The sequence below is a fragment of the Arachis hypogaea genome, chromosome 17 (assembly GCF_003086295.3).
Source record: "Arachis hypogaea cultivar Tifrunner chromosome 17, arahy.Tifrunner.gnm2.J5K5, whole genome shotgun sequence".
Classification (NCBI taxonomy): domain Eukaryota; kingdom Viridiplantae; phylum Streptophyta; class Magnoliopsida; order Fabales; family Fabaceae; genus Arachis; species Arachis hypogaea.
Genome location: NC_092052.1, coordinates 113,508,979 through 113,531,396, shown reverse-complemented (window position 1 = coordinate 113,531,396; position 22,418 = coordinate 113,508,979). Strand labels below are relative to the sequence as shown.

Genomic DNA, 22,418 nt, shown 5'->3' with positions numbered 1-22,418 from the left:
ATAAATTTATTGTTCACATTATTTAGTATTTTCATTGTCTACCTATACTTTTTCAATAATAAAATAACACAAGTAAAATTAATGTGGTTTAGCTTAGCAGTTATATCTACTTATAAAGGCGACAAATAATTGTGTTATTATGAAATACGAATTAGATATAAAATTGTGATAACTCTATCTAAACCAAAATCTCTAATTTATAAATTATTTTTAAAATAGCTCTTTTTACCCATTATAACACATTTATATTAGAAAAACTAATTCTAAGACTCCAAACTATCAAACCGATTTTGGTTTTGTTAATCGATTTTTAATTTTTTTACTGATTATAATTTATAAATTATTTTTAAAAACCGATTATTTAAAATTTGGTTACAATTTTTTAACCAATTAACTAACTTATGATTTTTTTTATGAACAGCCCTAAAATTTGTAGCTTAACCTTAGCTTGTAATCTCTTATATATTTTATTTTATTTTATTTTATTTTGATATAATGGCAGGCAATATTATTGCACTATAAACTATATAAACTCTGTTACGTTGGTTTCCATCAACTTACATTAGCATAGACCATGACTTTGCTAGACAATTACCCAACGGTTAATTTACAAAGAAAGCCTTAATTATTAATTATCATATATCATGTAATATATTATTACATAATTTTTGTTTAGTTTGAGTGCTGTTTCAGAGATGTCAAACGAACAGGACAGCCACTCTTGAGCTTTGAGAAAAGCGCCCATTTCTGAATACTTGAGTCTGAATCAATCACCTTCCACCTGAATTACATACATACATGCATGAAGCCAAACATTTCATAATTTCATTACTTCAATTAATCAAACACACATAATCAGATTAAAAGATATAAAATAGTCTCACACACTTGTAAGTGGTGATGAGACGGTGGAGGAACACCAGCATCATGGCTCTAGCCATGTTCTTCCCAAGGCACGTCCTTCCTCCCATCCCAAAAGCTAGGAAGCTGTATGGTTTAAACTCATCCTGTTTGAATTCAATCAAACACTTTGATTGTGATGTTTGAATCAAGGGGAAAATCAATCAAGTGCGTATAGATTATTACACTTACAGCAAATCTAGAAGGATTGAATACATGTGGATCATTGTATATAGTTGGATCAAAGTGTATGAATTTAGCATCAATATCAACGTTCCACCCTTTCTTGATTTTAAATCCTGTGCAAGTAACCATATGTTAGTTAATTAAGTAATTATATTATTAGATCGAGTTTAATTTTGATGCGCTAACACCGTAAATCATTTTATACTATCACGCAATTACATCCGTTCTTTTGGATGATTATTTTTTACAACGTAATTGGATGCACGTATAAAACTACTTTACACTGACAGTGCATTAAAATTAAATTCTTATTATATATCTATGAGAGGAGAATAAGAATTTAATTTTGATAATGTAAAGTAATTTTATACGTGCATTTTACTTTTTATATTGATTGCGTAAATGTTCATGTGAGAGAACGGATGTGATTGTAGGACAATGTAAAACACTTTATTAAAATTAAACTCAAGAAAATAATCACATAAAATATATGATATAATATAATGGAAGTAAAAACCTTGAATCTCACAATCTTGGAGTGCTACCCTGGGAAGCCACTGTACCACAGATGCCATCCTTAACGCTTCTGTCACAACCTTAGAAGCATATTGCATCTCATTGAGATCCTCTAATGTAAGATTATCCCTTCTTGTTCTGCCATTTTTCTCAATTTGTAGTTGCTCCTTCTGTTTAATCAATACCAAGAAAATTAAAACAACAGCAAATAGAAACATTAAATTATATCATTCACTGACCTTAAGCGTGTTAAGGACCTCTTGATTCTCGTCCACAAATTTGACCATCCATGTCATTGCATTAGCGATTGTGTCCTGTCCTGCAATCATCATAGTTAAGATGTTGTCTTTGATCTCTTCATCGTTTAATTTGTTATCATCATCTTCTTCTATAAGTTGTTGGAGAAAATCTACTTTCTCATTAGTTCTTCTTATTCCACTTCTTCTTTCACTAATCTCCTTCTCCAATATTTCCATAATTGTTTTCCGAGCCTGCAATTCCATTTCATTCAGTGGAGATCCATCGGGAAAGAAAGAAAGAAAGTATTACATATTTACCTGTAGGCCATTGGAGAATCTAGTCCATGGCAACCTCAAGGGTAATGCAAGCATTGCTTCACATAAATGAGCAATGCTCTTCTGCATGATCACTAGTTCATAGCCATTCTCCATGCTTATCAGCATTTTACACATTGCCTTACATGCTAGCTGCGTTATACACAGACATATATAAGAAACATCTGTCGTGAAACCACTTGTTCCAAAAGTTTAAATTGATAAGAGGAAGTAAATAGTAATACCTTGAATGCTTCATGTTGGATGAGAAGAACGGGTCCACAAGGCCAGGTACTCATGGCTTCAAGAACGAGGACATCGAACATTTGAACAAAGGAGGACAAAGCATCCGTTGAGAACAGAGTGAGGAGACGGCCACGAATGAGCTTGTGATGGTGGTGATCAGCACAGAGCAAGCTATGGTGTCCCAAAAGCTCTGATATAGATTTTATGTACCTCTTTGAGAATCTGCCTCCCTCGTTGTTTAGAATTGCTTTGGCTGAATCTGTGCTAGAAACAAAAACATGTGTTTCTCCGAACAAGTTGGTCTTGAAGCAACTGCCATGCCAGAGGTGGCGGAGTCGGACAAATTCATATACTCCTTTGGTGCTATTGATGGCAGCCATGAACTGCAGTGTCTCTCCCACAAATGGCAATCCTCCGTTACCCGGAGGGATCCCGTCACCGGTCTTCTTGTTTCTGCTCCAATGCCATGATAATAATAGCAGTAACAAGAAGAGAGCCGCACAACAGTAACAACTAGTGTATCCATTTTCAAGCTTTACCATTTGAGAGATCATTTTAATTTGGTTCATTTGTTCAACCAACATACATTTATAATAATATAATTAAGATTAGCGTGTATCCCCACACGCACTAACACCCATTCTCCAGGGTTGCTTCCACTTGGAATTTGAAGTGTCATGATTACTGGGCACATATTTCAAACTTAATGTGATGCAATGGTTAACCTTAGTGAGTCATGCTCATGAGTGATTATATTGACTCAGAAGCTTAGCCTACTAGAATCATCGCTAATCTGTATTTATTGGGTTCAAGGTATGTAACAGTGTTTTTGGATATTCTCTATTATTCTATTTCTAGTTGATAGCGATATGTTATTTGACGGTTCAAGTCGTTTGTTGGTGGGCGGATGGTTGATTTCTTGTTCATGGCAACAGTTCATTCCAAATCCGCTCACTCCACTCGTCACACCAATTGTATTGCAAGTAAATATCATCATTATTAGAGATCTATTATTTTTTATTTTTTGCGGACTCGTAGTGATGATTATACTAATAAAACAGAATCTTAGATGATCAACATTTTTAATAAAAAGAAAACAAAAGTATTATCTAAATATAAAAGATAGGTCACTAATATTGAAAACGAAAAATGTGAGAGTACTATTAGAATTTGTTATTTTTTGTTATTAATATTTAAAAATATGAGATAAAATATACTGATAAATTATTAGACTAAAAAAATTAAACTAAAAATTTACTTTGTGAGCTTATAAATTTTTTTTTTAGTTTTTTTAAAAAATTTTATAGAAAAGTAAAAGTAATTTTATGTTTGGATATCTCATAAAAAATTTTTTTTTTTATCTATCAATTATGTTTGAATATAATAATATAAAAATATTTTTTGTTTATTTATTATGTGAAAGATATATATATTTTTTTTAAAAAAATATCTTTTAAAAAAGATTTAAATTGTAGTTTTTTGAAAAAATATTTTTAGTGTTTTAGTATTTTAACTTTTATTACTAAAAATTTATCAAATACGGTAAAAAATAAAAAAATCATTGTAAAAATATCCCTTTTATTAATTTAATGATACGCCCATACAAGCACTAAATAGATTAAATTGATGGCTAAGTAATGACTAATAATAATAAATTCTGATGGCCTCCTAACATTTTAAAGTAGGGGCATCAGAATTTATCATTTTTGACCACTAGTTAGCCATCAACTCAATTCATTTAGTCTAATAATCCAACAACATATTTTATTCCATACTTTTAAATATTATGGCTAACTGATGGCCAAAAATAATAAATTATGATAGCCCTCTAGCATTCTTCCAATGTATTTATGTGTAAATTTATATTACTAGTGTTTTTGTCCGTAATAACATTACGGGAATATAAATCTTTTGAAATTACATCGACTTTGTCCTGACATTATAGATTATGGCAAAAGCAGATTTATAGAATCAAAATATTTCTACAAAAAGGTTGTAAGGGACAAAAGTTTCCGTCAGCTAAGAAGATCAGGGTCTTCCTAGATAAAAACAATTCAAATAATAAACTTTTTAGTTATTATTTTCACGTGAAAGGAGTTTAATTTTTTTTACTAATAATTAATTTTAGCATTCATTATCCAAAACTTAAAAGAATTTAATGTATATACTTTTACATTTGATTAGGTGTTAAGTTTATTGTACAAATAAAAATAATTAATTTTTATGCTTGTTATTTAAAAATAATATTTTATCTCTCTCTCTAAAATTATAATTAGATATTAGTATAAAAAAAATTATATTAATAGTTATAAAATTTTTATACTTGTGCACGATATGGGCATGATAAATCGTTGTGCATGGAGAAGGAGTCCTTGGAAGGAAACGGGAATTCCTTTGGTGATGAAAAAAATAATGAAGCCCCGACACTAGTGCCACACAACAATCATGAGATTCAACAAGAGGCTGAATCAGAAGTTCGTGATTTGGGTGAGAATCCTCGTAATTTGGGTGAGAAATTAGGAGTTGTTAAAGGGAAGGATGTGGTTACGAAATCATTGGCTCCTCACGTGCCTGATGGTCATGTTAATGAGGCATGCATGGATGATGGAGAGGGCTGGCAACAAGTGCTCCGTAAGGGAAAATTCACAATGGGCCAGTCATCAGGTTTGAAGGACCAAGATGGAAAGCAACACAAGTTTGGTTCGAGAAGGGTTCCAAGACCCAATTTGCATGGTGATGGAGGTAAATCAATTGGCATTAGGATGGGGAAGCGAGAAAAACATGAAATTACGCCATCTCCATCACGCAGAACTCCTGCACGTCGTGGAATTTCTCTACGGAAGCGTCCTCGGCCTTCCTCCTTGCAGAACTCGCCAGTTGATAAAAATGGTGGCACAATGGAGGAAACCTTAGTAGATGGAAGCATGGCAGGTGCAGTGTCAGGAGGTCCGAAGGTGGCAATTATTGAGGATCAGAGTGTGCCAGTACCGCAGGACAAACCACCTATTGAGGTTGGTGATTCTGTTTAGAGTTTTATGTTCTTATTTATTCTGTCCCTATTATTTATGGATAGTTTAAATATGATTGTTTGGAATATTAGGGGTGCTTCTAATAAGTTAGCCCGTGTGCATTGCAAGGAACTTGTTAGGAAATTTAGACCTGTTTTCTTTATTGTGGTTGAAACTCACTCCCCTTTTCAGCATTTAAAATTATTCTGGGAAAGATTGGGGTATCACTCTGTTGGTATAGTAGAAGCAGAGGGGCATAAGGGAGGTATTTGGTTTCTATCCTCTATGAAGGGTGTTTGTTGTAAGTTCATTGATGCTTTTGATCAGGGTGTTACTGTTGAGGTTCACTTTGATAATTTAATTTGGAGGTGTAGTGGTATTTATGGCAGTCCTCAATTTAATAAAAGGGTTCTACTTTGGGATTATCTTGTTGCACAATCCATGGTTTTTCAAGGACCTTGAATTGTTCTTGGTGATTTTAATGAAATCAAATTTTCTCATGAATCTAAGGGCTATCAGTTTTCTCATCAAAGAGCAGACATGTTTGCTACTTCATTAGGGGATAGTGGTTTGTTTGATCTGAAGACTATTGGGAGGCAGTTTTCTTGGTACAGGAGGGTGAAAAATTATGTTGACGTGGCAAAAAAGCTTGATCGAGTCTGTATAAATAATAGTTGGTTATCTATCTTTCCAGAGGTTTATGCAGAAATTTTAAATAGGCTTCAGTCTGATCATTGCCCTATTCTGATGCGTTGTAAAGGTCGTCCTCAGCCTAAAGGGAATCGACCTTTCCGATTTGTTGCTGCTTGGGCTACTCATCCTGGGTATAAGGATATTGTGAACCAGTCATGGTGGTCTGGTAATAGAGGAATTCATGGCAAGCTTTCGGAAGTACAGAAGAATTCACTAGAGTTTAACTCGAAGGTATTTGGTAACATTTTTGTTAAGAAATGTGAATTAGAGCAGCATATTAATTATTACAAAAGCGTTTGGAAGTGGTGGATAGTATTTATTTGCGTCAGAAAGAGCGACAGTTGCTTGATGATTATAATAATACTCTAGTGCAAGAAGAGCTCCTATGGTTCCAAAAGTCCAGAGAGCAGTGGGTAAGGTTCGGGGATAGGAATACAAGATTCTTTCATATTCAAACTCTTGCACGAAGGAAGCATAATAAGATTCATGGCCTTTTTCTCAAGGATGGAGTGTGGGAAACTGATCCAGAGGTTCTGAGTCAAGAAGCAGAGTCTTTCTATAAAAGCTTATTCTGTCATTTGGATGATGTTGATTTGGGTTGCCTTGGTGATGTGCCTCTTCCTTCTCTAAATGAGGAAGCTTGCAATAACCTTACGGCACCAGTTACTATAGAGGAAGTCAAAGCAGCGGTTTTTCACATGAACTCTTTTAAAGCTCCAGGTCCTGATGGGTTTCAAGCTTTCTTCTTCAAAGAATATTGGGAGATCATTGGTCTTGATGTTTGGAAGATGGTTAAGCAGGCATTCTCCGGTGTTCCTCTTGATCCGAGAATGTTGGAGACTTTACTAGTTCTCATTCCAAAGGTTGAATCACCAGTATCTATGAAAGATTTCAGGCCGATTAGTCTCTGCAATGTAGTTTACAAGATCATCACGAAGGTCCTTGTTAATAGGCTTCGTCCTCATCTTGCGGAGATTGTTGGCCCGTTTCAAGGAGGATTTATTCCGGGACGAGGAACTCCTGACAACATCATTATTGCCCAAGAAGTCCTTCACTTTATGAAGAAGACTAAATCAAAGAAAGGCACACTGGCATTTAAGATTGATCTGGAGAAAGCTTATGATAGAGTTGACTGGAGGTTTTTAGCTCATACCCTTAAAAGCTTTGGTTTTCCTATTCTTACACTTAATTTGATTATGAATTGTGTCACTGCTTCTTCCTTGTCTATTCTTTGGAATGGGAGTCGTTTGAATGGCTTTACTCCTAGCCGAGGTCTTAGACAAGGAGACCCTATGTCACCCTATCTTTTTGTGTTGTGTATGGAGCGATTGGCATGCTTTATTAGTCATCAGGTTGATTTGGGCTTGTGGGAACCGGTTGCTATTTCTAGAGGAGGACCAAGAATATCCCACTTAATGTTTGCGGATGACTTGCTTCTATTCTGTAAAGCTACAAAGAGACAAGTGCAAAATGTGATGTTGGTTTTAGAGACTTTTTGCAAAGCATCTGGGATGAAGATTAATGTGGAGAAGTCTAAAGCGCTTTGCTCCAAGAATGTCTCTGCAACAAGGAAAGAGGTTTTCACTAGGGTATCCTCTATCAGATTTGTCCAGGACTTGGGCAAGTATCTTGGAGTTACCCTTAGCCATTCTAGGGTGACTCGTTCAGCTTTCAATGGTGTCCTGGATAAGATTCGGAGTAGGCTAGCAAGCTGGAAAGGAAGTTTACTCAATCGGGCTGGTAGACTTTGCTTGGTTAATTCTGTTGTCGCTGCTATTCCCACGTACCAGATGCATGTCTCTATTTTTCCCAAAGAAATCATTAGTAAATTGGAATCTATGATGAGGAATTTTCTTTGGAAAGGACAAGTTGATGGAAGAGGATTGAATCTTGTTAGTTGGAAGGTACTGGTTACTCCAAAAAAAATGGAGGTTTAGGGATTAGAGATCCTTATTGTGTAAATATTGCTCTTCTTGGGAAGCTAGTTTGGACTTTCTTCCAGCAGCCAAACAAGCTATGGGTCCAATTGTTGGATGCCAAATACCGATCATCTCTATATGACTGTTTTAGTTATCCTAAGAACAAGGACTCTCCCATTTGGAGGTGTCTTTGCAAGGCTTGGGAAGTGTTGAAGGATGGGTTTGCTTGGTGTATTGGAGATTTGAACAAGAATTTTTGGTTTTCTAGCTGGAGGAAAGAAGGATGGTTATCTAATGAGATCGATTATGTTCACATTTTTTATTTGAATCTCCGGATACAGGATATTTGGTCGGTTGGTAGGTGGCATTTGGATACTCTTTATTCTCCTTTATCTCAAAATCTGAAAGATAATATTCTTTCTTACAATCCAGATGAACAAGCAGGTCCGGAAGTGGGTTGGTATTGGAGTGGGTCTGCTGCCAAAGTCTATAACTCTCGCAATGGTTACTTGTGGTTGTGTAAGCAACTGTTTGGTTGGGAGGAGCGGGAGAATTGGCTTTGGCTTTGGCGCCAGCTTGTTCCGGAAAAGCATAAATTTTTGGCTTGGTTGTGTCTTAAGGAGGCTCTTCCTACTGCAAGTTTTCGCTTTAGAAGAGGGATGTCGTCATCGGATAAGTGTCCAAGATGTCTTTCTAGCCAGAAATCGGTTTTACATTGTATTCGGGATTGTCCCAAAGCTCAGCTTGTCTGACATAGGTTGGATATTTCTTGTCATCCTTTGGATTTGAAGAACTGGTTCTTGTATCATAGCAGAGAGCATCCGTTCAAGTTCTTTTCGGGACTTTGGTGGATATGGCGAGCAAGAAATAATGACTTCTTTAATCCCGATGAAACTTGGCCTCCGAAAAAAGTGATTTGTCTGGCATTAACTTCAGAAAAGGAGCTTAGGAATATCTTTGAATTACAACGTATGTCCCTTCCCTCTACTCTAAATGGTTTTTGGAATCCCCCATCCATTGGTACTTTTAAGATTAATTGTGATGCTAGTTATTTTGGTTCGGGTGATAGTGTTGGTTTTGCTTGTGTTATTAGAGATTGTAATGGGAGCTGGCAAATGGGGTGTTTGGGAATGATTGAGAGTAATAGTATTCTTCAAGGAGAATTGTTTGCTATTTGGAGAGGATATCTCTTAGCTTGGGATGTAGGTCAACGAGATGTTATTTGTGAGACGGATTGTGTGGAAGCATTTAATCTTGTTACTCAAGATGGTTTTGGGTTTATTGATCCACTGGTGCTCAAAATAAGAGATATCATGCATTGGAATTGGCGGGTTGACTTTCGTTTGATTATGAGAGATGCAAACACGATGACAGATACTATGGCAAAGATGGCGATGAAGTTACAACTTTCGCATGTGGAGCTTCTTTCACCTTGGGAGGAGTTTAAGAGTAGTCTTAAACGGGACTATCCCTCTATTTAGGCAGTTCCTTGTTTTGTTTGTTTTGTTTTTCTTTGTTTAATTTATTTCAGTCACCAAAAAATTATATGTAATAAAAATTTGAATGAAGAGAGATAAAAATATAAATTAAAAAGATAAGTAATAAAAATTTTAAATTAAATAAAAAAATTAAAAAATATGTATATAATTATGATATTTTTTTATGTGAATAATATTATAAAATTAGTTTTTAATTATAATTATATTATTTTATTAATTTTACTTTTTGTATAATAGAAAGGTTGAGAGAGGCCGAGAACGAGAGAGAAAAGGGAGAGAAAAAGATAAAGTAGAAAGAGAAATAAAGTTTGTTAATTTTGGAGAAAAAGATTGTATTTTAATTGTAATAAAAGAATATCTTTGTGACACGTTATGTTTTGTCAAATTAGTAATATAAAATATAAATTATAAGTTATATATAGAGTGTGAAAGGTAAAGAGAAATAAAGAAGGACAGAGAGGTAGATAAGAGGTTGAAAGAAGGAGGTTTATTAATTTTGAAGGAAAATATTTTATCTTAATTTTAATGAAAGAGTGTCATGTGACACATTTTGATTGTTAAATTAATAATATAGTTATATTTTAATTTCAATTTTAATATTTTAATTTTAATTTTAATTGTAATTAGAGAATGTCATGTTGCACATTTTGATTGACAAATTTGTAATTAATCATTGGTAATGATATATAAGAGAAATAGAATGAGTGAAGAAATGAGAGAGAGGAGGAGAGAATATTTTAATTTTGGAGAAAAATATTTAATTTTAATGGCAATGAGAGAGTGACATGTGGTACGTTTTAGTTGTAAAATTAGTAAGATAAGATATAATTTAATTTTAATTGTAATTAGAGAATGTCATATTACATATTTTGATTGACAAATTTGTGTTCATTGATAATAATATATAAAAGAGATATAGTGGGTAAAGGAATGCAAGAGAGAAGTAGAGAATTCTTTTATTTTGAAAGAAAAAAATTGATTTTAATTGCAATGAGAAAATGACGTGTGACACATTTTAGTTGTAAAATTAGTAAGTAAAAATTAGTCATTAATATTAATAATGATATATAAGAGTCTAAGAGAAATAGAGTAGGTGAAGGAATTAGAGAGAAGATGAAAGAGCTATTTAATTTTGGAGAAAATTATTTGATTTTAATTACAATGAGAGAGTGACATGTGACACATTTTAGTTGTAAAATTATTAAGATATAATAGATATAATACAAATACATAATAGATTTAATTTATTTTTATTTTGTATTTTATATTTTAATATATAATTTATATGAGTTTAACTTTGATGCACTGAGAGTGTAAAACATTTTACACAGTCGTATAAATACGGGTGGCAAACGGGCTAGTCTGCCCCGCCAAAAGCCCGCTATTTGGTGGGCTGGTCTGCCCTGCCCCGCCTAGTGAGGCGGTCCCAAATTTCTCCTCCGTCCCGCCTAACGGCGGGTTGGTAGGCTAAACCTGCCAATTCTCTTTTTTATTTTATTTATTTATTTATTAATAAACTATTAAATATTAAATAATATATATAATTTTACAATTATTTCAATAAGTTTATAATTTCTACATACATAAAATATTATAATTTCAAAATTCATAAATATTAAAAGTCTTTATAATTCTAAATATATAATAAATATAATTATCAACCAAGTTTTTTGAAACAAAATAATAAAATTAATACTGTAAAACATAAAATAAACATTGTCCAAAACATATAATTACACATTTTCAAGTCTCTAATTAATCAAAGGAAAAGTCTAGGAGGTTAGCAACTTTTCTAAATTCTGGCCAGCATGTAACCAACAAGGAAAAGTGAGCCATTAGATGAAATCTCACACTAATCTCACACCATTAAAATCATCATTGATGGCTATTTGATGGCTACAAATACCAAAATTTGCTGGTCCCCTAGCACTCCTCTTAATCAAATATATAACATTATTCAAATTATAACTTAGAACATTTTCGATTATCATTTTCAATTAAAAAAGAAAACGATGGGCGCGTCGGAGAAGTCCGTCCTGCCTTGCCGAAACCCGCTAAAGTCTACGGATTAGGCGGTGCGGATTAGGTGGATTTTTTAATTATGGCGATTTTACATTTTTGAAAATAGTTATTTTTTTTCAAAATTAGGAGTGAGACTCGAATCTACGACTTCTAGGTGAGTATGAAAAGACTATACCATTTAGTTATAACTTGTTAACTAAAAATAATTATTTTTGTTAATACAATGTTACATAATTAAATACACGTATAAAATATTTTTACACGTAATATAATTAAAAAAATTAATTAATATTAACTTTTTTTGGTCATGGACTAAGCCCAAAAACCTTACTCAAATCCCAACCCAACCGTCCACCCAATTCCCAAATTCATTCTCTCCCTTACGGGAGTTATGCTGTGAGCCTCCTTCCATGGCCTCCACGAGAAGATTATGGCTATCCACTCTGAAATGCTCCAAAATTTGGAATTAAGTTACAAATTTGTTGTTGAGGTTTGAATCAGGTTTTTTTGTTGGCTTCACTTCAGTATAAAATTTCACCGCAAAAATTAAGGATACTTCCTTCAGGTTGATACCATGCTTGACCGCCCAGAAGAAGATATTGATGCTTCACTTCAGTATAAAATTTCACCGCAAAAATTAAGGATACTTCCTTCAGGTTGATACCATGCTTGACCGCCCAGAAGAAGATATTGATGCTTCTTTTCGAAAAATGCCTGCAACGGTACGTGGTATTTAATTATAATAAAAAATGTTGGTTATCTCATAAACAAGATGTAATGGTATAGCTAACAACATTTTCCATGGCTAGTGAGGTGTAAGCAATAAACTCAATATTTTTGAAAATGGATGTTTTTAATTGTTAAAAAAAATTAAAATAATAAAATATAATTTTTAATTTTTTAATATGTTTTATATTTTTTTATCTTATTTATAAAATTAATAATAAAAAATTACATTTTATTTTTTTAATTATTAAAAAAAAATAAAAAATCACACTTTATTTTTTTAATTGTTAAAAAAATTAAGAAGATCATTTTCAATTTTTTCTTCATTTGGGCTCATATAAGTTCATTTTGTTTCAGCCGGATTCAATTGTTCTCAGACCAAAGCGAACACAAAATATTGCTACAACTTAAAAAGTGATGCCGTGACAAAAAAGTGTTGATAATCCATTAATCCAAATCAACAATCAAAGTATTCTATGACCCAAAAAAAAAATCACTAATATTCTTCAAAAAAAAAAAAAAGTAAGAAAAAATCGTGAACCATTGTATTACACTATTACATTACTGTTTCCTAAAGCGTGACCGTAACATGCAAAAGCAACAGAAAAACGTGATCGTTCAAGGATCAAAATTTACCAAGGGCACGAGGACGAAGGATCTGACCGCAATTAAGAAGACGACGAACCTAGTTAGGTTTTACCATGATATAGTGTTTTATTATATTTGGAATGCCCTGATAGTGTTTGATGAAATGCTTGACTGGGCGTTTATTATAGGTAAATAAATGTACGAAACCGATTGTTGGATGGATGTGACTTTAACAAAGAAGGACGCTGCTGGGTGGGTTTACAGAGGCGAAGGAGCTGCCAACATTGTTCTCGCTTACGTTGGATCATATCCTCCTTTTGTGCGTGCATTACTTCATTCTCTTTCTCTTTTTTCATTCAAATTTATGTGTGTTCTGACCCCAACAAATGAAAATTCATGTTGATGAGCTCAGATTGGGAAAGTGATGCGCTTGCGCAAGGCTCCAAGGAACTGTGCTCTTGCTATGAGGAGCCCCTCTGCTTTGAACGCGCACGAACACCTTCTCTGGAAAGACATTGATCAACTCATAGGATCTTCCGACAGCGAACTTGCATGCCATCTATTTGTCGAGCACGTTATGAAGCCATTGCTTGGTTCCCAATATGTTGATGCTGGGGTATGTAGGATAAACTTGTATGTTAACATTTTACTCATAATGATGATGATCTGTACTCTTATCTATATTTTGTTATTACCTCGTTGTTAGATGCATGTCATGGTGTTGAAGGAGTTTCTTGAGGCAGTTGAAAAGGACGTTATTTCTAAGCGTCCTATTTGGCGAGTTGATAATGCCAAGATTGACACGCTTTGTGAATCTGTGCTACTCATGTCCGATTATTCGCTCTTTACTCATGGTACTCACATATCTCCATATGAAATTACTTTTACCACTTTCTGTTAAGGATTTGCTTGCTTCAATATGGTTTTACTTAGATAATTTTCCATCTGAAGTTGGAGAAGTTGGTATTCAATAGTATTGCCTGTATTACTTTGTCTCCCTTGAGTTGCAATACAAACTAGAGAAAATGTCAACTGGGGAATGACCCAAATTAAATATTGCTTTGGGTAGAACCCAACTTGCCATTGATCATTCAAGTATTGATGAGCTGCTTATTCAACTGCAAGGACATAATTAAGCCTCATTTACATCCCGTGGGATTTAAATTTGACTAATGTTATATGCACTATTTTTGTTTACATTACTCTTGTACACTTTTCGTTTTTTAGTATCAAATGTGATTTATAAGAAGTGAGAGATGATAAAATGTTTGTCTTTTATACCATAAACGAAAAAGCGTATAAGAAACATGTATGAAAAGAGTGGTTCAAATATTATTTCTATTTTTCTGTTTACCCCTGTAATATTAATTTGGTAAGATGATTTTAGTCATCCCGCTTACCTATTTGTAAAATATTTGAAATTTCTGTTGCAATCTCCCTTTCATTCCATTTCAGGGGCCCTAGAATCTAGATCTTGCATATCTGTTGAGATAAAGGTACCTGGTCCACAACTTTAACTTGATTGTCTCACCTGCTTCCTTTCTATTTCTCTTTCTCTTTCATTTGGTTGTAACATTTGAAGTCTTCTTCAAAAAATGTAGCCCAAATGCGGATTTCTTCCTCTGTCAAGATTCATATCTGAAGGAACTGCAATCAAAAGAACGATAACACGTTTTGCAATGCACCAAGCCCTGAAATTGCATCAAGGAGAGGTACCTCATCAATGTAATTTGACGTTTGCTGGTATCTTGGTTGCTGCATTGTGCATTCTTCTTCATGTTCTCACATTATGTAGTGACAACATTTTTTTTATTAACCTTATATTTTCTTCTCTTACCTTAAAATTTGAGATACATATTTTTCGAATCATTGTAGATAGCACTGATAAGTGAATATAATCCACTTGATCTGTTCTCTGGATGCAAGGAAAGAATTTATAAAGCTATTGTGGACCTTTTTACTACCCCTCAGAACAATTTCCGGGTATTTTTGAATGGCTATCTCATATTTGGTGGATTGGGTTGTGGAGCAAAAGATACAAATGTTTCTATTGCGAAAGCATTTGAGGATTCACTTAAGTCTGTCATTGTAGCTGATGCTGGTAAATGTACAGAGAACTTAGTCACTCTTGTTGCTGAGGCCGTGCAAAAGTCAAGGGTACTAGATCGGCTCTTGGAGGTTCAGAAGCTTGATAGTGTTGACATTGAAGGAGCCATTCATGCATACTATGAAATTACTTGTCAACAGTGCTTGGTTTGTAAAGAATTGAGTGACGAGCAAGCAAAAAGATTTTCTGTTTTTCATTCTGCTTCTTTGGATGAAAGCTTGAGAATTGTGAAAGACTATTTGATAGCAGCAACTGCAAAAGACTGTAGTTTGATGATATGCTTTAGACCAAGAAGAGAGGGAGATTCTGGATCTGAATACAATAACGTATGTCTTAAGTCAACTAACCAAACCTTTGATTTTAAGGTAGCAGCTCATTGCATCTTATTATTTGTTTAAATTTCTTTGATGAGATAAACATTGGACAGTGCATCACATTATTTATTTATTTATTTTATTTCAGCAGCAAATTAGTAATTTTAGGCCCCATTCTTGGTGATTCTATTATCAGTTTCTTTATCTATGATGTGACAAGAATTATACTTGTAATGCTTGTTATTCCATGCATCTTAGCTTGGTTGCAATTTGTTCTTTGTCAGGTTCATTTTCTCGACCTGGATTTGAAACGTTTGAGTAAAATGGAAGAACATTATGAATTAGACAAGAAGATCGTGAGCTGCTACACCGAAATGATTGAGGGGGATGAAAAAAGAAAGAAAGTCACAAACTTGCAACCTTCATAAAGTGCAAACTGGATTTAATGGATTGTTATAGCTGAGACTTGACAAAGATTGCAGTGGTATGCACGCATAACTAATTTGATTAACATTCTTATTTCCCTCAATGTCTTTTATGTATCTTTTGGTCGAACCCATTAGACCATTATATAAATATACATGGCCCATGCTTGGATCAAATGGTCATGTGAAGGTTGCAGTTCTGGTCAATTGAGACTATGGAATTTTTTATCTGTGCATATATGACTTCTAGGTGCATATAGAATGGATAATGGTATTGAATTTTTTCCCCCTGAAAAAAAGAAGAAACTTTTAAATAATTTGCATTTCCTCCATGATTAGAATTTAGCTTGGCAAACTTCATGATCATAATTAGCAGCTAACTTCCCAGTGTATGCAGTAAAGGGTAATGAGGATTTGACAAAACCCAGCTTATAGGCCGTGTCTTCAGCTCAGATCTGGTTTTTACTTTGTCAGCGTAATTTGGCCATTGCGTGGCTGATGATCTGTGTGCCAATGAGTTTATGAGCTGTTACAAGGTTTTCTCTCTCTCTCTCTCTCTCTCTCTCTCTCTCTGAGACACAAACTAGGATGTATTTATTATCTCATGTTTGAGTAGTACAAAATGGACATATGTAGGTTGAATTTGCAGAAGCAGCTCATACTTTCTCCATTCTGCTGGCACATTCAAATTAAAGCTCATACTGGGATAGTGTTTATTTGAAGCTCTCATTTTCTTTCTTTACGAATTACAACCTTGGAGAGAGCAGTTATGTGTAAAATACCATTGTATCATAAATGTGATAAAACATGATTAGTTTTGGCAAATGTTCATATAGAAATTACTTGATATTGATAGATGAAAATGCTACAGCTCATTTGTAGTTTTGGCATACTTGTTTCCAGAATTCGTTAACATTAAGTCCCTCAACATCTCATCTCACTTTCTTATATTGGAAAATCTCTTTATACATTTTGTTGAATGCGTATCTCATTGATCTGATTATCATATTTACAGGCCAATTCAAATTCCAAGAAAACCGTTCTATTGGGAAAATACATATTTTCTTGCTCCTATAATTTATAGTACTAGTACCACAGATACTTCAAATTGTTGGAATACGTAGAAAACTAGAAATCTGTGACCCGTAAAGAGAAATTTAGATACAAGACCAGTGTGGCAGGTAGAAGAACAATATTCTTTGCTGCAAGTTTAAATATTATTACACTCAAACTGACAAGAAATAACGTGTTACCCACAAAACAAGCTCCTTTGGGTGCAGTATCTCTTCAACAGCAAACCTTTTTCCACTGTAAGTACGGACAGATGGAACATATTTTTAGAGTTTCCTATATCGTGGAGGATGGTAACCAACATCTGTTTTGTAAAATAATATATATATATGGTACAAATATCTTTGACTTACCATGCTTTTGTGTTTGTCCTGTCTTTCTATGTATTCCATTAATTCTTCTTGTTTTATCAAAGCTTCGTATAGAGCCTGTTTAGGAAGCGAATTAAACAGTTTAAAAATACACCTTAAACTAGATGATATAGTGGACTAGCCAATTTGATGGCAAATCATACGTTATAATGTTTCTCTTCAAAATTTGAGAGTAAAGCAGCAGGAGATGCTGCCTTTCAGCTGGAAGAAAAGAATGTGATTTCACAAAACAAACTGCAGTTACCTTCTTTGTAGCAATCAACTCTGATTCCAATGCATCAACTCGATAAACTGCAGCATTCAGCTGCTCCTCTTTCTCATATGTCATCACATTAGATTTTGATTGTAGCATGTTAACTTTCTCTTCAAGCTCGCCAAGGCGTTTCAAGGCTGATGCGGGGAGGTTTGTCTCTGTGAACTCAGGAGCAGGTGAAGGAGTACCAGATTCTTCCATAGACACTGAATCAACAGTCATGCTTGTTATACTTTGAGAAGAATTAGATTCATGCCTCAGTATTCCTTTAACACCACCAAATGCTATCGAACGGGCAAAAGTAACGAGGGCTAAGAAGAAGCTCATTATGACAGTCCAGATATATGCTCGGTTTCCATCAGGACATTTTTCATTACTCGATAGAAATTTTTCTGCAATGAGCACCAATGTGTTAACAGGAATACTAGTCTTGGATGCCAAGAATTTGGATCACTTAAAGCATATTGACCTTGAAAAGATGTATGCAGCTTAGAATGACAAATACTTTTGAATTATCAATTTTCGGTTAAGTATGGCATATCAAAACACTAGAAAATTAAGGAAAGATGTACAACTAAATAACCTGTTGTTGAGGCAGATGAGTTTTGAGATGTTGCTTGCTTTTCCTTCCAGCCAACATCCACAGCCTTGTCAACCATTGGTATATACTCATCATGCTCAGAGAAACCCTTAGCAGCATGATTAGCCTTTCCAACCAGTCTTGCCTGCAAAAACACAAATCAAATTCTTCTTAATTTATTGCAGTGCAGAAATTTATTCTTTTGGAACCTCAAGCTCATGCTGCTAACTTACTTCTTCATGCACTGGAGTCAAGATAGGGTTTATATGATTCCCACTTGCTTTGGGAGATGTAATTTCGTCAACTTCAGACCCTGACTCTCCTGTAGGTGTATCACAACTTCTTATCTGTCCTCTCAGAAACAGAAAATTCAAAGAAAGATCTAATCAATTCTCAACTCTGTATTCTCATTCATGCAATGAATGTCTAAGATTAAGATGATGTTAGAAACTGTACCATTGGATAAGATGTCCTATCGCATTCGAATGCGGTCGCCTTATCGTTAGTATCTGTTACTATTTGTCTAGAGCAATGTACTTCACCATTGAGAACCATCTACATGCCCGGAATGGTTCTAGTTGAGTTACTGTTAGAAGTAAAGCACAATGAAAAACCAGACAACAACATTTACATGATATACAGCAAACCTTTATAATGTTTGGGTCTTGCCATGGCCCTTTATCAGATCTCATACAACCATCCCGATCAGCACAAGTGCAAGTACCACCAAGAAATTCTGGCAGCTCACTGAAAAGTTTCAGTTAATCAGAATTTTCCTAAAAACAATACAAGTTGACTGAGTTAATTAACTAATAGAGTTGAATATAGAGTTACCTCGCATCAATAACTTCAAGTAATTTACTCTGGAACTTGTTTCCGAGAACCTATGCAACATTCATCAATTAATCATACACTGAAAACCGTAGAAAGTAATTACTTCAGTGAAATCCTTAGAAGAATGATCTTAAACGAGTTAATCCCTAAAATAATCTCTGAGATTGGCCGCTTGCATTGAAAAGGTCCCCGAGATTCTAATTGCGTCATAAACACCCGCAAGCCGCAAGATTAAAACAATTGTACTATGTAAGTTCTTCACTCTTTCCATCAAGTTACTCCTCACACTACGAGTAACCTAACACATCTCTTTCACACTAGACTAGACGAAACAATGTCATTTTAGTTTTGGTGCTAAATACCTGATAAAATGATATTGTTTAACCTAAATGGTCATACTATTTTTTTTTTGGCATAAGACGTTTTGTGGTTCATTAAGGTTAAATGACGTCTTTTCATCATACTTTTAGCGTCAAGACGAAACAACGCTGTTGTCTAGTCCAACGTGGAAGGGTATGTGTCAGATCACCCATGGCGTGACCAGCAACTCGACAAAAAGGGAACGAGACCAATATGGTGCAATTTTTTTAATTTCAAGATTTTTAGGGTGCAATCGCAATCTTAAAAATCTTTTCCGTGCAAGGGGTTTATTTCAGCGATCACTTTGGAGTTTAACTAAGAAAGGAAACACGTACTTGAATTTTTGACGTGGTTTTGGGATCTAGGAATGTTTTCACCGTGTTCCAAAGCATCTTGAAACCAGGGCCAGCATTGATGATAAACATTTGGTAGAGTGTCTGCACAGTATCATTTAAAGGTGTGAACTTAGAAGCACCATAAGACATTCAGAAGCCATGAAAAAAAAAAAAAATCGGTGATGTCTAAACAGACATACTTCTGGATAGTAATCACCATCAATCTTCTGCAGGCGCGTGATGAGTTCCCGTGCAGACTTGGTTAGATTTTTGAAACCCTAGAAAACAAAAGAAACAAAGTAATGCGAACTCTGGTTTTAATTGAAGCCATTTTGAGTGACCATTTAGACAGACAACAATGCATACCAGGCCTTGAACATCCAATATGGTTGTGCTTGAATCTATATGTCTCTTAGCAGCTATTGAGCAAGCTGGAAACTTAACAGCAAATGTTTTCTCAAAACCCTGCACATGGTATCTCAAGTACCTTTCAATATTAGTTACTTGCATAAGTTTGCTGGGATCAACTTTGCCTAGTCTTTCAATATAAACAGGTCTTCCTTCCTTATCTACGCCATGATTACCGTGTGGATAGTACTGCTGGACTTCATGCAATTCCTTGAACTCAAAATCCTGCAGAGTGAAAACAACAGTAATATAATGTTCTGATTGTGCAATCAAAGGCTTAGGTATTTTGTTTTGAACAAGGTGTCTCACCTCTATAATTGTATCTGTACCATAGTCTTTCCTCCATTGTATCATGTTGGCCCACATGTGTTTTGCTTTCTCAATGTCAAACTTCCTGGCTTTCAAGAATCTGCAAACATCAATTTAGTTTTTAACAGAATCAAAGTGTACCAAATATAAAAGGAGTGAATGTGTGAGTTGTGTAACCTCAATAACGTGTGATAATCATCGTGTTTGGCGGGAAGCAAGTTATCAGATATAAGTGCCTGTCGAAATACATCGACTGATTGAAGCTCCTTTGCGTCTCGAACATCCTCAATGGACAGGGAATTACTCCGGCTGGCACTCTTTTTGCTTCTTTTCTTCTTAAAAGAATGCCTCAACTTGTTCGATGCATTTATTGCCTTCTTTTTCAGACTGTATATTGCTGTCTTTCTTTCATCCTCTGAATGCTCTCTTCTTTCATCCTGCCCTGCTACTTCTTCAATACCTACCAAATAAAAAGTTTCAGCATAGCCCAATCAGAGGCCACTTCGAGATATGATTGAAATAGTAATAAACAGAATCATGGCATGATACAGTGGCATGCAAAGCCAAAGAGACTTTAAAGGAATCACTTACAAAGGCGCCCTGACATGTTAAGAGTGCTAATAGAACAGCTGCAGAGTGAAGCATCAAATTCACAATTATGTACCCTCAAATCAACTCCATTTTTATATATATGATACCATCATATTGGAATTGTCGGCAGGGAGACGAGAGAGAATCACATGAACTGAATTTGGAATTTATGAAATGTAGTGGTCATGAAATTATGAGCATATTCTCGGGCGACAAAGAATTTAAAAACTAGTACTAGTCTTCAAGATAATGTTTAAGTCTCCATAAATATAGGTGATATGGTATGAAATGATTGGTTGAAATTGTGCTAGATACATAAAAATGAGATATTATATAAACGCAGATAATTATACCTATCAAATAATCATTGTTACTTATATTCTAAAAAAATCAGTGATCAAATTTAGTTACCAATATAAAAATATATATTGAAATATAAATATATATTAATAAATTAAATCACATAGGTATTAACTAATGAATTATAACTCAAATGACATAATCTTTCTATATTTACTTAAAAGTTACGGATTCGAATATCTTATCTTTAATAAAAAAAAATTGGTGTACGAATAATATTTTAATAACCATATTAATTACTATACCAAACTAAAAAAAGATATTTAGATATTTTATGTAAAAATAATAATTTAAATTTATTAAATAAATTTGATAATTTAATTATTTAATATAATATACGTTAATATTTTAGTTATTATTTTCATGAAAAAAAGTGAGTAATCAAATTTAAACAAATGGTCATATTTGATATAAATAAAATACAAATGATATAATATTTTATATTTCAGTGTACTGATCAATTATATTTTAATTTGGTCTCGAGGAAAGATGTACATATGAAATTTCATTGCGGTGGGGGACATCGGACAAGTTGCCACATAGTGCGTTGCTGGGACCCAGTACATTGTCATTAGAGTTTACCACTATTTGATACTTAAAATATTCAAGCGATAACAATTTTTTTTTTAAAAAAATATTATCATAAAAAAAAGTTTTTTTTGAATAATTTAAAAATATGATAAAAATAATTAATATAGATAAAAAATAATTTTTATATTTAACAAAAAGTTTATTTATTTAATTCAAATTTTTGTTATAATATTTAGATAAATATTTAAAAGATATATAAAAAAATTTGAAACAAAATTTAATTTTTAATTTTTTTACTTTTAAAATTTTTGGTCATTGATAATTTTTTAAAAAAAATTCATTTGACATAAAATTATTAAATTTAAAAAATAAAAAATATTATTCCTCTAATAATATTTACAAAAAATTATATTAAAATTTAATTTTTACAATTTTTTAATACATATATATTTAATAAATATTTTTTATCGTAATTTTAATTTTTTTTCAAAATTTATTTTTTGTTAAAATTTTTTAAAATTATTTTTAATGATTTATTCATGATATTATTAACCGAAGTTGGCTTTGGCGGGAATCTGCCCTGCGTCGTACGTTTCATTGTTGGTCCTACGCCATCACTTTCAACGGTTTCTTCTTCTTTTATTTTATTTTCAATTTGATTTCAAGTTCCTATAAGGCTATAAAAAATTTAATTTATCATAAAATTAAAAAT

The 22,418-nt window shown here is 33.6% G+C and overlaps 3 protein-coding genes across 5 annotated transcripts; 1 reads left to right on the top strand and 2 right to left on the bottom strand.

The window, feature by feature from the left end:
- Positions 1–524: 524 nt before the first annotated feature.
- LOC112767217 (abscisic acid 8'-hydroxylase 3) lies at positions 525–2,979 on the bottom strand. Its single transcript, XM_025813104.3, has 7 exons — positions 2,402–2,979; positions 2,160–2,309; positions 1,842–2,093; positions 1,604–1,772; positions 1,093–1,199; positions 889–1,007; positions 525–781 (listed from the first exon to the last, which is right to left on the bottom strand). The coding sequence occupies exons 1-7, from the start codon at positions 2,969–2,971 to the stop codon at positions 673–675; spliced, it is 1,476 nt and encodes a 491-aa protein (XP_025668889.3). The 5' UTR covers positions 2,972–2,979; the 3' UTR covers positions 525–672.
- A 9,731-nt stretch (positions 2,980–12,710) lies between these two features.
- LOC112765731 (inositol-pentakisphosphate 2-kinase) lies at positions 12,711–16,689 on the top strand. Of its 3 annotated transcripts, none has more exons than XM_072223311.1 (10): positions 12,711–12,957; positions 13,046–13,176; positions 13,270–13,473; positions 13,564–13,711; positions 14,313–14,353; positions 14,459–14,569; positions 14,733–15,290; positions 15,563–15,762; positions 16,092–16,239; positions 16,340–16,689. In XM_072223311.1, exons 2-8 carry the CDS (start codon positions 13,054–13,056, stop codon positions 15,704–15,706), a joined length of 1,329 nt encoding a protein of 442 aa, XP_072079412.1. In that variant the 5' UTR covers positions 12,711–12,957; positions 13,046–13,053; the 3' UTR covers positions 15,707–15,762; positions 16,092–16,239; positions 16,340–16,689. The 3 variants fall into 3 exon arrangements, with proteins under 3 accessions (XP_072079412.1, XP_072079411.1, XP_025667375.1); XM_072223310.1 differs by having other exon boundaries at positions 14,733–15,329; positions 16,101–16,239; XM_025811590.3 differs by having other exon boundaries at positions 14,733–15,329.
- Positions 16,674–21,160, bottom strand: LOC112765730 (phosphatidylinositol/phosphatidylcholine transfer protein SFH6). Its single transcript, XM_025811589.3, has 14 exons — positions 20,816–21,160; positions 20,402–20,684; positions 20,225–20,324; positions 19,874–20,140; positions 19,708–19,785; positions 19,508–19,609; positions 18,813–18,862; positions 18,626–18,725; positions 18,435–18,533; positions 18,212–18,325; positions 17,982–18,123; positions 17,390–17,790; positions 17,128–17,202; positions 16,674–17,011 (listed from the first exon to the last, which is right to left on the bottom strand). The coding sequence occupies exons 1-14, from the start codon at positions 20,829–20,831 to the stop codon at positions 16,991–16,993; spliced, it is 1,848 nt and encodes a 615-aa protein (XP_025667374.1). The 5' UTR covers positions 20,832–21,160; the 3' UTR covers positions 16,674–16,990.
- Positions 21,161–22,418: the final 1,258 nt, after the last annotated feature.

Excerpts from the sequence above, each read along its gene's own strand:
- LOC112767217 (XM_025813104.3), bottom strand. The coding sequence starts at position 2,971 with ATGAACCAAATTAAAATGATCTCTCAAATGGTAAAGCTTGAAAATGGA. Across the intron at positions 2,094-2,159 it reads GATTCTCCAATGGCCTACAG|GCTCGGAAAACAATTATGGA; the intron begins GTAAATATGTAA and ends ATGGAATTGCAG. Across the intron at positions 1,200-1,603 it reads CCAAGATTGTGAGATTCAAG|GATTTAAAATCAAGAAAGGG; the intron begins GTTTTTACTTCC and ends TTACTTGCACAG.
- LOC112765731 (XM_072223310.1), top strand. The coding sequence starts at position 13,054 with ATGTACGAAACCGATTGTTGGATGGATGTGACTTTAACAAAGAAGGAC. Across the intron at positions 13,177-13,269 it reads TTGGATCATATCCTCCTTTT|ATTGGGAAAGTGATGCGCTT; the intron begins GTGCGTGCATTA and ends TGATGAGCTCAG. Across the intron at positions 15,330-15,562 it reads ACCAAACCTTTGATTTTAAG|GTTCATTTTCTCGACCTGGA; the intron begins GTAGCAGCTCAT and ends GTTCTTTGTCAG.
- LOC112765730 (XM_025811589.3), bottom strand. Across the intron at positions 20,325-20,401 it reads GATTATCACACGTTATTGAG|ATTCTTGAAAGCCAGGAAGT; the intron begins GTTACACAACTC and ends TGATGTTTGCAG. Across the intron at positions 18,534-18,625 it reads AAGACCCAAACATTATAAAG|ATGGTTCTCAATGGTGAAGT; the intron begins GTTTGCTGTATA and ends CCGGGCATGTAG.